Consider the following 15,420-nt stretch of genomic DNA (forward strand, 5'->3'; position numbering starts at 1 on the left):
GGTTTCCTTTCTACTCTGACTTAGCAGACCAATTATCCTTAATTTATTTTCACTTATATAAACAAGACTTTATAGTATATTTCATGCTGTGTGTAAATGTATACAGGTATGGGACCCATTACCTGGAATTCTCCCATAGACTCCATTATAAACAAATTATTCTAGTTTTTAAAAATGATTCTTTTTTTCAGTAGTAATAAACCAGTGCCCTGTACTTAAAGGGGAAGGAAAGGCTAAGTCACTTGGGGGTGCCAAAATGTTTGGCATCCCCAAATGACTTAGATCGCTTACCTTGTACCCTGGGCTGGTGCCCCTGTTAGGAGAAAAAAGCACCAGCCCAGGATACCTGTAGGAAACGCTTCCTCCTTCCTCTCTCTTCTGCCGGTTGGGCTTTTCACTCTACTGCGCATGCGCGCACAAGCGAATAGGAAGGAAGAAGCGTTCGCTGCTACCCCAGGCTGATGCTGTTCTCTCCGTACAGGGGCACCAGCCCGGGGTAAAGGTAAGCGATCTAAGTCACTTGGGGGTGCCTAACATTTTGGCACCCCCAAGTGACTTAGACTTTCCTTCTCCTTTAATAAGTTATAAATAATTTTTATTAGAAGCAAGACATTCCTATTGGGTTTAATCATTTTTTGTATGGAGATCCAAATTACAGTAAGATCCCTTATCCAGAAAAACCCAGGTCACAAGCATTCTGGACAAAGTGTCCAATATCTGTTTTTACATTTTCTGTAATTTTACCAAAATATTGGATTACAAACTTTTATTGTAACTTACCTGTGTGAGTGCGAATGTGAGCGAGGAAAGCCATGGAGTTGCTACTTTTACATTTCTTGCCACAGTACTTGCAAACATTTCCCTTGTTTTCTTCCCTTTCTTTATTGATTTGTTCTGTGTCCTCCTCAATATATTTGTTGACTTCTCTTAACAGTTCTTCATGCTTTTCTTTAATATGAAGAAATAAGCTTTGTTCTGAATCAAAATGTTCTGTGCATTTCACACATTTGAAAGTGGCTCCCCCTTCAGGTAGCTCTTCAAAACTCTCCTGTTCATTCCTTATATGGCCAACACTAGACAAGTGCTGGTGAAGATTGCTTTCGCTAAAAAAGGACTTGCCACATAGTAAGCAATGAAAATGTTTCTCTTTTGTTAGATGTTTCATTGCTATATGTACATTTAGCCCACTCAGGCCATCTGCTAAGAAACCACAGTCATCACAGCGTATACGGCTTTTACCTTTCTGAGATTTTCCACAGCCTTTCTTCCTTTTTAACGGTTGTACAGCACCCGCTTCTACTTGCCATTTGTGTAGTTTCACAATTGAAGAATCAAACTCCTCTCTGCTTTGATCTGCACTGTATGTCCCACTTGCAGTGCTCAATTCCACTGCAATATCACCTGATGATCTGTCTAGACCTACAGTATCCTCAACAGAACAAACTTCCATTTCATTATCAGCCTCAAGGATTATCTCATCCGAATGAGCATTTGATATAGATTCGCCATTTTTTAGCTGTATCATTTCAACAACTGAATCATCTTTATATTTTACATATTTCACTTTGTCATTGACACCTACTGAAGAAACTATGTGCTGCCTTTCAATTCCATTTTCTTGCCCTTTCTCTGTGGAAACCTTATGATCCAGACTTTTTTGCTCACAATTTGTATTGATTTCAGTGCTTTCTTTTAAGTAGGCGGTGGTTGTTTCAGGCACATTCAATGCTACCTTTTCTCCTTGTTCTGAAGCAGAAACATGGCTGTCTATTTCGACATTTAACTTTGGATTGTGAGTAATTGCTGTCAAGCATTCATTATTTCCTTGAACCGGCTGATTGGACAAGTCATCTGATGATTTCTGAACATTGTCAGTAGTGACATCTGTCACTGATGAAGACTGTGATTTGTAAGCCTGGTAGTTAATCTTGTGTTTCTCAGTTATCACATGACCCATCATTTCACTGTGTGTTACGGTATAGTGTTCACATGCCATACAATAGTACTGAAACTCTTCAGTATGTTGTTTCTCGACTAAAGACAGAGTGTTTTTTTTATTTCCAGTTTTAAGAGAATCCTTCTTTATTATATCATTTTCACTAGTGGCATTTGTTTCTGCTACTGTAACCCGAACTTCAAATACCGGGCTGTCTTCTGGCAAATTTATGGAGCAGATTGGATTCGAAACTTGCTGAACTGGCAGTGTGTCAGAGGTATTGACAGGTTTCTCCGTAGTGACAGAGTTAGTATGTCCATTATCTAAAGGGGAAGGAGACAAGGTTTCTTTTTTCTTAGCCCTGCTTTCAAAATGTCTTCCATCAGAGGTAACAATAACATCTATTTTATGTGGTCCGTTATTTTCTACTCCTACACGAATGTTATGTTTTTTGGTGGTACAGTGTCGTTCCATGTCACCTTTAGTGACTGTGTAATAGTTGCAAACTTTGCATAAGTAACTATACTGATGGCTATGTTTTCGCCTTATATGAACTGATAAATTTGTCACACTTGAAGCCACAAGTCCACAGTAATTACACAATCTAGACATACTTCCTTTTGATTTTCCTTTTTTGCGTTCATTTCTTAATACATCAGTTCCACTGGAATCTTGGCTGGAAAAAAGGTTTCCATCAGCAGACGGTAAAGCTCTATTTTGCAACACTGGAAATGGCTGACTGTCTTTAGCTCTATCCTCAGCTATATTAGGATCTGAAATGCCATCAAACCAAACCTTTTCTATACACTCCTCAAACAGTAAGCCAATATTATTTTTCCAAGCATTTTCTATATGCTTACTTCTTTTGATATGCTTTTCCATGCCTTCTTTGCACATTGAGTAGATATTGCAAGCTTTACATAAAAAGTAATAATCGTGTGCATGTCGAAGTTTAATATGTCTTGTAAGGACAGTTGATGAGCGTGTCTTATAAAAACACTTTTTACATTGAAATTGTTGCTTCCCAGTCTCAAAATGAGAGACATTTTCAGCACCTTTCTTTACATGATTTTCTTCTGTTGCCACTTCTGTTGTGGTGGCTATATTGTCGATTTCAATTTGTGACTGAATGCTTCTGGGATCAGACATCTGCAAAGCTAGTTTGTCTCCACTTATTAGGATTTGAAGATGATGCTGTGTTTTTTCATGGTGCAATAACTCTTCCCTCAGCCTAAAATAAAGTTTACAAACATCACAATGGAATCTCAAATTGTGATTGACACTCATGTGATTTTCGAAGATCATTATATCTGCAGCAACAGCTGAACAGATATGGCATTCAAGGTTACATTTCACTGTCGGACTACAATTACTGTCACAATGTGTTTCAAAATTCCTCCTGTTTATGCAAAAGAAACCACACGACTGACAATAAAACTGAATTTCTTCATTGTGTTGCTTCTTAACATGTGCCTCTAGTGCATTTTCATTTGGAAACAGTTCCTTACAATTAACACATGTGTGCAATGTGCTGGTCTTGCTTACATCCTCAAACATGGCTGTACTATTCCTATCATCAAGCATTTGTGTGCAATTGGTGTACTCTGTGTGTAACATTTCTGAAGGTATAGCTAAAGGTTTTAAGCGTGCTTGGCCTTTTTTTATTATTCTTCTCATATGCAATTTCTTCCTTACATGACCAAAACCATATTTTCTCCTAAAGAAATGGCTCCTTTCGAATGCTGCTCTGTCTTTTTGTCTTTTGGCCTTTATGGCCAAAATGATTTTTGAAATATTTTTTAATTCTCTACTGATTTTTTGTTTCATTGTTTTTCTGCCTATATTTGCTTTTTTATTTTCACCATCCATGTCAGAGTTTGTTTCAATATTAGCTGTAAATTTAGATTTAATAACTTTAGATTTGCTCTTGTTGGACTTTTTTTTAACACCTGAATGTATTTTCTTAGACAAACCCTTGGGTGCACCAAAATTCTCATGAAGAACCTGAGCCTGGCAATTATGCTGTTCATGCAAAAGATTTTCTTTAGAGCACTGGAAACCACAGATATCACAGGAATATATTTTGCTTTGAATGGACACTGAGTTTACTGGAATTTGTACGCTTTTTTCCTTAGTAGGGCAGCTATTATCTTCAATAAGAGCACAGTTTGAAGAATACAAATTTTCTGCATGTTTGCTATTAAAGTCACCACTACTTGAAACTGTGTCAATGTTTTCTTCAGCATTTAATACTCCTTCTTGGGGAATACTCTGTATATCACAGACCTTTTCATTATTAGGGAGCAAGGTGATATTGGCCAAAGGTGGTACTTGTTTGACTGTGCTGTCCTTATTGTTTGGGTTTATATAAGTATCACTTCCATCACCAGTACCTTCCTCTATTTTTGGTCGTTTTGACAAAGGCTCATTTTCGGCACACCCTCCTTCCAACTTTTGGGAAGTATGGGTTCCTTGAATTAGTCTTTTAGTGCACTGTGTGCCAGACACTTTCTTAGCTGAAGATATTGATGATGATGAATTCAACGGCTTTTCACCTACAGGGTCACCAATGATGGAGCTTTCTTCTATATCTATTCGGTTTTCAAAATTAGGCTCATCTGCTGAGCTCTTATCTTGACACTCTTGCTTGCTTTCCATATTCAACAAACTGCAACTGCTTCATAGAAGTAAATCTACCTAAAAATAAAGCAGAGTAAGATTTTTATATAAGCTACAAAATTGTACATGTATTTTGAGCACATAAACTTACATATAACAGACCTAAGTATTTGAGTCTCACAGTAGCCCCAGTCAAGAAGGATATCAAATAAATAAACCATTTAGAGAGCAACATTTGTATAAGAATCTCATGTGCTGCAAACTCTTATTAGAATCTCAACTCTCACACAAGAGGAGGCAAAACTTTCAAACAGTATTTGGAAACAAACAGAAAGTAAGTCGCACAACAAAGCCACAGGCTGCAGGTAGAGCTATTACTAGTTCCATTTTAAACCATACAGTCTGATTTCCGAAGGTCTCATACTGTTTCTGCTTGGGATACTAAATAATGAGTTCAGCTGTTCTCAGGGATGCACTATTTGGGGACAACAAAGTACAGGTCTTAAAATTTTACATGGCACTAAAAGCTAAAAAGTATTGCTGAGGCAAGTTTATCTTACACTCAACAGTATATCTTTAAAAAATTAACATTTTTGGTCGAAGCATATTATAAACAACAACCGATACTGGATTTTATTTTGGCAATCCTCACGCTAAAATTTATAGTATGGTGCTAAGCTGCACTAATATGTTGTGGCCAATAACTGGGGAGTGCTATACAAAGCTCTTCTAAAGCTCTTCACAATGCAGCTCCAAAACTGGACATTGCCATATATATATATATATATATATATATATATATATATACTGTATCCCATGTTAATGTCTTCTTAATGATCATCAGCTCTCTGCAGTTAAACACAGTTTACTAAATCTTTTTATATAAAAATAGCCTGAAGACCTAATTTTTGCAATGCAATTCTTTATTGTAAAATTATTGTACAATACCTGGAACCATCAATTATGAATTGATTGTGGCAACAAGGGACTATTTTATAGCCGGAGTAGCTAATGTTATGGCCAGTTATAAGAAAGGTGTGATTTTAATTATTTGTATGTAGTGTTATGGTTGTAGTACTGGCTGGTTAACTATAGGTATATTTAGTTGCTAGACACGTGCACTTACATTGTCTCTAAAGCATTTTTTGTTTTGTTTTATGATTTGCTGTGCTATAAATATATTTTTCCCATTATAGAGTTTGGTCCTTACTGGACATTTGGTAGGAACTGTTGAAGAGTGCAAACTGTTTCATATGGTTAATTTTGTTTTCTCAAAAATCAAATATATTTAATCAAAATGTAAGCAGTGTCACCTTTATCAGCACATTAATCTTTTAAATTGTCTTACCAGTAAAATCCTTATGTAGTTGCAACACAAGTAGAGACAGAGCATCTTAAACTTGTATTGTGATGACACCTGGTGGACATTTTGAAATCATAATGTCTAAACTATATAACATCCTCTTATTAAAGTTTTTTTTTTTTGTTTTTTTTTTAAATCTTTCTTTCAATTTTATTTTTTTTTTCTTTAAATCATTTTGGAATATAAGTCTTGTAAGTGATAATGAGTTTTTGATACCAGAGCAGGCAACAAACCATAAACACACAATATTTTATGCACACATAGCAGCATTCCTTAACCACTGTTTTCTCCTTTTAATCTGGGATGTGTGTAGAAATAGATTTGTAATACTTTTCAGTTACTACTGTAGCAAGAGATTTTACTGTACTAAAGGGTATTATGGCGAACCGACCTAAACCTGAAGGGGACCTGCTTTTGAATTTTAAACAATATGTTAAAAAATCCCAATATACAATACATGAAACAGGTACTCTTGCTACATTCAAATAAAAATTAATATACAATGAACCATAATAAACCATTCAGTTCATACTATTCTAACTCAGCCCTATAAAGCATACCATTGGTGCCTGCACAGGTTAAAATAAAATATCTAAGGAAGAGCAATGTGAATTTTAGAAATGTAAAATTTCACATTCATAGGGATATTAGGAAAACAAAGCATATTATCATTTTGATACACTCTCACAGTGTGACAGCTTCTCATAAAGGGCTCCCTGGGCAAAATAAACCCATGCCAACACACTCCACGGAACACAGGAAGAATAATGAAATTTAAGTCAACCGAACTGGGACTATTTTGCCTTTAAAAACAGCCATGTAAGCAAACTCTGCCAAATAAAAGTTCAGTTCTGTAGCACCAAGAGGGTGTCAGTTTTAAAAGCCCAAAGCTATTTGCAACGCACTAGTTATGTCCTGCACCTTGGCAGCACCAACAGTCAACACTCCTCACAGAAACCTTAGCAGCTATGTAAAGAATTGCTTAAGGGGGGACACAACATTAGAAGTGAGGTCTCACTGCTATATATCAGTGGAACTATTAGAAGGGAAGGAAAGCCCAAGTTCCCCGTGTCAACCATTATAAAGCTCACAAGTGCCCAGCCCTAACCGCTATATTTTACTGATAACATACCCGCTCAATTTGAGTAAAACTCACATATCAAAGCTGCAGCGCGGAATCCTCTTCCCCAGCCGCCATGTTGCCTGCCGCTGATTGGACGCCTCAGAACGTACATCATCAAAATGCGACCGCAACGTATCACGTGACCTGGCGTCCCTTCGAAGTTATGCTACGCAGTGGTTCGAGGGATTTGTGTTATGTTTTGCCTTTTTCTTTTACTGGCACTCCCGGATTGTCACAGGGTTGTGTTACAGTGTTTGGTCACAGTTTTATACCGCTTCATTTTATTTGTAGGGAAGAAAGTTTGCGCTGAAGGCAACGTGACCTTTCCTGATGTCCTGAACTAGCTGTAGGCTGGGAATAGACATTAAGAGACACTGACACCAGCATTTAAATCATTTTTACAACTGCCATAACACTGCATGCTATTTCTAATTTTTTCCATAAAATTATTTGCCTGATGCTTTTACATTCCCTATCTGATTCCCCCATGTTCTCCTATAAGGGGGCTGCCATATTTGTGCAGCGGGATGGCGTTAGCATTAGAAGCTATAACTGACAGGCTGAGAAGGGACAGTCAGGTTGGCAAAACAGTCAGGTTTAGGAACCTCAAATAACAATTACTTAGAAAAGTAAAGCTATCTGTGAAAAACCATCAACATGACCTATAGGGAACATATAGGAGACATAACCTATAAAAATTATGAATGTGCCAGGGAATTATACTCCTCTAGATATAGAAGGATTGTGTTAAAAAAGTTGTGTTTCTGACTGATTTATTGAGAAATTCCACAAAAACCCCACTAGCCCCGCCCATCTGTTCCATTTCCTGCTGGCTGAATTCTCTGGATGAGCTGGGGAGCCGGCGGCCCTCCGTACCCTGCACTGTAAGATAGGAACCAATCAGCAGCTAGGCTGACCTGATAGGGAACTGAAGCCTGTCTTTGCTTGTGTGAGTGCAGGGCTGTGATTGGCTCTCCCCCTCCTACTGTGCTTCTGGCAGGGACCGTTAGGACACGCCCACTCTCCATTTCAAACTCGGGCAGAGAAGAGATACGATCTATAGGGAGCTCCAATAAAGGGGCCATTGTTACAGATAGGGTTAATGTTTAGCCCAAAGGGAAACCAGCACCGTATATTATTCATAATTGCCTACAGGGTTAGAGGTTTTCCCATTTATCCAATATTTCTCCTTTAATGTACTTTCATATTTTGAAGAGTAGTTTTTTAGTGTCAGTATCACTTTAGGAACTCAGCATAGCCACAACCACAAACAGACGTTAATGAGGAGATGCTGCCTAGTGTCTGTGCCCCGAGAGAATGTTGGGTAATCTTCCCAAAATCCCCTACGCTCATCCCATGGCGGCAAACTAGAACTGGGCGCGTTGGTTCAGCTCCTGTCCAGCGCTTTTTGTGCAGCTCATTGCAGAATATCCATGGAAGTTACCGGGCTTACTTAAATTAGAAAAAGTTCTGCACCTTTTAAACCCATTTTTTAGTACCCTGTATTTTCCAGTGTTTATTCATTTTGGCATACCATATATACTCGAGTATAAGCCGATCCGAATATAAGCCGAGGTACCTAAGAATACTGGAAAAACTTATTGACTCGAGTATAAGCCTAGGGTGGGACATGCAGCAGCTACTGCTAAGTTTTAATAATCAAAATAAATACCTAGAAAAATACATTAATTGAGGCATCAGTGGGGTCTATGTTTTTCAATATTTATTTCAAAGAAAAACAGTAAACTAGCTCTGTAAGCGGAGAAGAGGGTCAACAAAAACAATATGAGTTCTACCCCATGCTCATTGCACTGGAGGGTCTGGTTGCAGGTGGCCTAATTTGCACACAAAGGAGAGAGGGTGCTAGTCTAGAGGGACCCATGGCACCCGACTCGAGTATAAGCCAAAGGTGACTTTTTCAGCACATTTTGGGTGCTGAAAAACTAGGCTTATACTCGAGTATATACAGTATTTATAGAGAACCAATATATTTTGCAGTGCTGTACAATGAAAGGGTGCATATGTCAAACACATAGAGAGAGAGAGAGCATTATGGTTGAACGTGATCATTATGGTTGAACGTGATGGACGTATGTCTTTTTTCAACCCAACTTTCTATGTTACTATGTTACAATATATAATTATTTTCCTCACCCTCCCATTTGCTACAACCCATGCACAAAATCACACAATGTGACATAGATGACCCATTGTTTCTGTCATGGTATTAATCTTGCTTGTTTTTGTTACTCTTGCAAGGTTGTCCTGTGTCTTTAGGGTGCTGGAAAGTTGTAAGCTAAAAAGAGCATTTTTACCAGCATTGTACTTATTTTTTAACTGTTCATGTAATAGATCACTTTGCATTGTAAAATCTACATGTGTAGAAACAACATTCATATACTTTTCCTCTTTATTAATAAAAATGAAGGAACAACAGCTAAAAATGTTTAGATATTTTTGTGGTGGTCATAAATGCATTCGGCAAGTGAACTCTCAAGACATGGAAGATTCTTAGGCCACAGCCTTTAAGACAGAACTTTGATTAATTGAAAGTAAGCAATTTATCAAAGGCACTGGACTGAAAATAGTAAAGCGCTATGTAAATTGATGGCGCTATATAAATAATTACAATAGGGAAGACTTCTGTCTCATTGTGTATTACAGTGCATTACAGCAGTATAAATAGTTAACTGAACTCTGACCTTGCAGAAAGTCCATCAGCACAATCACTGTTTTTGACTGCTATTGTCCCTGACTAGCAACCACATAGCATCTGGAATTCCAAAAACATAAAAAAGGCTTTTACTATCCTAAAAAATTGAGTAAACCTTACTATTTTTTTTTTACTTTTCAACATACAGATATTTGATCTTTTAAACAATATTGATAGAGTAAGGTCAAAATCATAATGTGGGAAAACTAGGTACACCACTACATTTATGACTAGCCATAATACCTAAATTAGAATCAGGTGCAACTGACTAGACCATTGTTAGAGTAACCTGTCTTATTTAAACCTCATACATTTGTTTCTCTTTATTGATGTGTGTGGTATCACAATGCCTAGATCAGTGATCCTCAACCAGGAGTTCGTGAGCAACATATTGCTCACCAACCCCTTGGATGTTGCTCCCAGTGGCCTCAAAGTAGACGTCCATTTTTAAATTTCTGGCTTGGATGGAAGTTTTGGAAACACATACACAAGGTTACTCCTGTTTAGCCTCCTCACATGGTACTATCAAATAGCCAATCCCTTATTTGGCATCCCCAAATAATTTTTTTCATTCTTGTGTGGCTTACTAACACTTTTTACAAAAAAAAAGGTTGGGGATCCCGGGCCTACATTGTTGGAGCTCTCTGAGGCCTTTAGAAAGAAGGTTATACATGCCTAGGAATAATCATTTTATTGTCTGGTAGACTATCTACAAGTGAAGACATTTTGTTTTAAAAAAAAAAAAAGTACCAGTTTGTCCAGGCCATCCCAGCAAATTCAGCCCCAGAGAAGAACACAAATGTACAGGTTGCTCTCACCACTAATGATGTCAAAGATCCTGAGTTTACCTTTAGAATGAGGCTGAGCAATTTATATTTGTATGGGAGGTGAGTCAGGAGAAACAATTGTTAGGGCATGAATACCTAGGCAAAGACAAGAACAATGTGCTGTTGATAGGCGAGGCAATGAGTTATTTGGCCACAGTACCCAATATATGTTTGGCTGAAAAACAGTTACATTTCAGCAGAAGAAGGTAATACAAACTGTAGAGCATGATGGTGGAAATGTTATGATTTGGGGCTGCTTTGCCTTATCAGGTCTTAAGCTTTCATTTTACAGGAAGGTTCATGAGAAAAATGTCAGTCATCTGTCAGAAATTGAAGCTCACCATAAAGCAGACATTGCAACATGAAAATGACCCTAAACATTCTTGTAAGTCCACTAAGCAATTCTATTAAGATCCAGGGGATTTGTAAGAGCATGCAAGAACCACCTCAAACATCACACAGCTAAAAAAAAGTTTGGTTGATATCAGACTGGTAGATACCTGAGATACTTGAGGTTGTTTTTGCCAAAAAAGGCAATACCAGGTATTAAAGCCAAGGGTGTATTTACATTTCCCCAGGAGAAAATACCATGTTTGTTAACTTTTTGTTGAATAAAGGACAGCAGAGTTAATTTTGTCTAGTTACATCACCTTTATCTTTATAATAAAGATCAAAAAATGTTATGTTCGCACGAAGAATTTAAATAGTAGGCCAGCCTAATTCCGTGCCTGCTTCTAAGGGTTCTTCCTCCCCATTACACATAGACAACGTAGCTGAGCTTGTCACACACCAGCTGAAAGCAGAAGGGGCATTGCAGGTTTGTGATTGGGCATATTTATTCACGTGGGAGGCATTTAAATAAAACCCAGAAGAGGGGAATAAACATGGCTGCTCCGTAGGTCTGTAATTCGTGCTACCATAATTATGAAGCGACAAAACTTTGCAGATTTAGTTTAGAAGGAACTTAAAGCTGATACAAATGTAAACAAAAAAATGTTTTAATTGCCTGTCAGTATCACTTTAGGCTAATGCCAGACGAGGCGTAGGGCGGATATTTTCTGCTTGCCGAAAATATCTGCCCTACGCTTCGTCTGGCATTAGCCTTAAAGGAAAAAGAAAGGTAAAGTTACTTGGGGGTGCCAAAATGTTAGGCACCCCCAAGTGACTTTAACCGCCTACCTTTTACCCCGGGCTGGTGCCGCTGTCAGGAGAAAACAGCACCAGCCCGGGGTAGCTGCCGGCGCTTCCTCCTTCCGGCTTCGCTGCGCGCGCATGCGCAGTAGAGTGAAAAGCCGAACTTAAACATTTAAGTCGGCTTTTTCGCTCTACTGTGCATGCCCGGCCACCGGCAGTTTAGGAAGTGGAAGGCGGAAGGAGGAAGTGCTGCGCTCCAGGTGCCCCGGGCTGGTGCTATTTTCTCCTAACAGGGGCACCAGCCCGGGGTACAAGGTAAGCGGTTAAAGTCACTTGGGGGTGCTTAACATTTTGGCACCCCCAAGTGACTTTGCCTTTCCTTCCCCTTTAAGAGCAGTATGTTAGTGGGACAGTTTCTCAAGGTTTGGGGAAACTTCTGAGCAATGATCATTTTGGGAGCGGGCAAAAAACCTGAAAGGATGTTTTAAAGCAAAGGGGTATCCTGGTTCCTACATTGAGAATGTCTAGAGCCCTTCACAACCCCAGACATGAACTCCTCAAGTCCAAAGGTGTACACAACAGAATAAACTCCAGGGTAAGTTTGTATTAACTACAACCTACTGTGATGATTGAGATACCCTTTGCAATTTTAACCAAACATCAGAAAGTGTTACAAAATGACCCAAGCTTAACAAAAATTTTACCCAGTCAACCCCCATTGGAGGTTAAAAAAGCCTAAATGTTAGGAGACCTTTTGGCATCAAGCCATTATGTTGGGCCCAAAAAACCTGTTAATTGCCAAAAAGTAGTGGATACATATAGATGGGGTTTAGGCAGCATATGCCCACTAATTAATATGTCCAGAATTGTGTGGGACAGTACGCACAAAAGGGAGTTCAAACGTAGGCAGTTTATTTACTGCAAGACAATGGGAGTAGTATATTTCATTTCTTGCTCCTGCAATAGACTATATGTAGTAAAAAAACAGTACAGCTGCTGAAGACACACATTCAAAAACATGCTTTATTGAAAAGCAGTGCTTAAAGGACAAGGAAAGGCAAAGTCACTTGGAGGTGCCAAAATGTTAGGCACCCCAAGTGACTTTAATCGCTTACCTTGTACCCTGGGCTGGTGCCCCTGTTAGGAGAAAACAACACCAGCCCGGGGTACCTGGAGCACAGAGCTTCCACCTGTGTTTTGGAACGACTAAAGACAGGCGCATGCGCAGTAGAGTGAAAATCCGACTTCTCTGTTGAAGTTTGGCTTTTTCACTCTACTGCGCATGAGCGCGCACTGAAGAAGGAAGTGATCCCTGCTACCCCGGGCTGGTGCTGTTCTCTCTGTACAGGGGCACCAGCCTGGGGTACGAGAAGCGATTAAAGTCACTTGGGGGTGCCTAACATTTTGGCACCCCCAAGTGACTTTGCTTTTCCTTCTCCTTTAAGAGATAAGAAAGCAGGTGTAGTGTTGACATCTGTAGCTGCCCACTTTCTAGAGTCTGATCCTAATGGTATGAAAATTACAGGTCTTCATAGGGTGAATTTCACTGTAATCTATTTGAGTTTTCGGATAGATTTTGTTAATGTATATATATATTTTTTGTTTCTTTTTCCCTTCCCTCTCCCCTTTCTTTTTTCTTTTTCTTTCTTTCTTTTCTTTCTTATTTTTTTTTTGTTAAAAAATGTTATATGTTTTTGCCCAATAGAGATTTGTGGATGGGAAAATAAGCCACACAGGACTGTATAAATGGTCTACCGATTGGGTGACCTGGACCTTTGGGAATTACTTATGGCCATCTGGTGCCACTTGGTGATTGATTGGATTTATAAGAACTATTTTTGGTTGCCCAACAAAACTTTGCGGATGGGAAGGAAAGCCACAAAATATTACCGTGCAAATGATCACTTAGGAGGATGACCTCGATTCTTTTGAGTAACTTCTGTCCAGGTGGTATTTCTTGGTGGCTAACGGCTATTATATAATTTTGATGTTTGGTTCTACATTAAATGTCAGTGACATTAACCAGCTTACCCCCGTGTGGAGTGGCGCAACCATCTCTCCCTTCCCCCCTTTTCGGATACTTATTGGGCAGTAAGTAAATGTTTGCAGTTTTGCGTTATCTGACCTTGGTTTTTGCCTTTACTAGAACTGAGTGAGCTTTATTATTGAATGCGTATACACCTGGGTGTTAAGGTATGAGTGCACATGGGTTGCTCAGAACCACTGGTTAATTGATTATGACTTGATGCACAGTTCATGAATAGGTGGGGTGAAGAGTGCTTGTTTTTTCGTGTTATTAATGTTTTTGTACCATAAATTACTAGCATGCTATTAATAATAAATATTGCCTTTTTGATGCTGTTTTTTTTTTGTGATAACATTGCCAAATCTTGTAGAAAGCATTCAGAGCAAGTATTCAGACCTGTAGGGATGCAGTTATCCCTACTTAACTTGGTATATAGTTTAAAAACTGCATTCTATTCAATGACAATGAATAGCACATGTGTGTTTTTTTAATGGGAACATCTATATAATAATATATCTAAGTATGTCCAGTAAAGGTAAACATTCCCTTTAAAAAACTATGCAAAAGGTATTTTTAAATATTGTGCCCTTGGCTATAATGTATTGTTACATTTTAAACTGGTACATTCTAAAGCAAACACTTCAAAATAAGTTGCTGCATTGTTCTTGTTTCCAAAGATTCCCTGAAGTAATGCAAAGCAGTGACATTTTCAAGTCCTTCTCTTGATTGGTGCCCACATATAACATTAGATGTCCTGCATATTAGTCAATCAGCGACCACGGATCAGTGCAGGAATGGTAGCAGGAAGTGATGTTTCCCTATTCGCTCTGTTCTTTCAAAAGGGGAATGCGCATGGAGTTATGTTAAAGGAGAATGCAATCAAAATTTAAAAAGCATACTGCCCAATAGTCCTCCTATTGTTTAGTAAAAATGCCACACTTTTGGCTCACCTAATCAAATATTTACTCAGTCACACTTACTTCACATTTTCTAGAACAGGCATCCATCTCTAAAAAGGTATTCTCCCTTCCTTTCCCTCCTTGCTTCATACTGCACATGTGTTTCATTCCCTCCCCCCCCTCCCCTCTGCCAGATCTGCTTCTGATTGGCTGGTGGGCAAGGAAGGACAGAGAGATTTCAGTGATGTCACTGTAAGCTTCACACTGCTGTAGGCTGCCAGCACCATATCTCAGAGAAGCAAGCAGGGATCTGGGAATTTAGATATGCAGTAATTACTTAAAAAAGAATGCCGTTAGACTTACTTTTAATTTATATTAATCTTTCATGGTCCTTTAAGCATTTCGGATTAGGGGAAATTTAGAATGGAGGGGTTCAAAGAATTCTCTATCAATACAGGGATGGGATCTTTTCTTAATTTGGATCTCCACACCACATGTGTACTAAAAGATTATTTAAACATTAAATAAACCCAATAGGAGTGTTTTGTTTCCAATAAGGATTAATTATATCTTAGTTGGGATCAAGTACAAGGCACTGTTTTATTATTACAGAGAAAAGGGAAATCATTTTTAAAAATTAGAATTATTTGCTTATAATGGAGTCGATGGGAGATAACCTTCCCGTAATTAGGAACTTTCTGGATAATGGGTTTCTGGATAACGGATCCCATACCAGTATATGCATTTCAGAAGAAAGGTACCCTTGTTTTGGAATAGAGG

At 38.5% G+C, this 15,420-nt stretch overlaps 1 protein-coding gene across 4 annotated transcripts in view; it reads right to left on the reverse strand.

Annotated features, from left to right (window-relative positions):
- Positions 1-7,169, reverse strand: part of znf407 (zinc finger protein 407) — a 252,048-nt gene extending 244,879 nt beyond the window's left edge. The window contains exons 1-2 of one of the 4 annotated variants that reach the window (XM_002941882.5): positions 7,075-7,169; positions 781-4,633 (exon numbers count right to left, since the gene is read on the reverse strand). In XM_002941882.5, the coding sequence (XP_002941928.2) occupies positions 781-4,594 (3,814 nt within the window). In that variant the 5' untranslated portion in view covers positions 4,595-4,633; positions 7,075-7,169. Of the gene's footprint in view, positions 1-780; positions 4,634-5,903; positions 6,026-7,050 lie in introns of those variants that run through there. The other 3 variants (XM_012965376.3, XM_004915265.4, XM_012965377.3) reach the window with 3 other exon arrangements.
- Positions 7,170-15,420: the final 8,251 nt, after the last annotated feature.

Source organism: Xenopus tropicalis, chromosome 6, assembly GCF_000004195.4.
Source record: "Xenopus tropicalis strain Nigerian chromosome 6, UCB_Xtro_10.0, whole genome shotgun sequence".
Lineage (NCBI taxonomy): Eukaryota > Metazoa > Chordata > Amphibia > Anura > Pipidae > Xenopus > Xenopus tropicalis.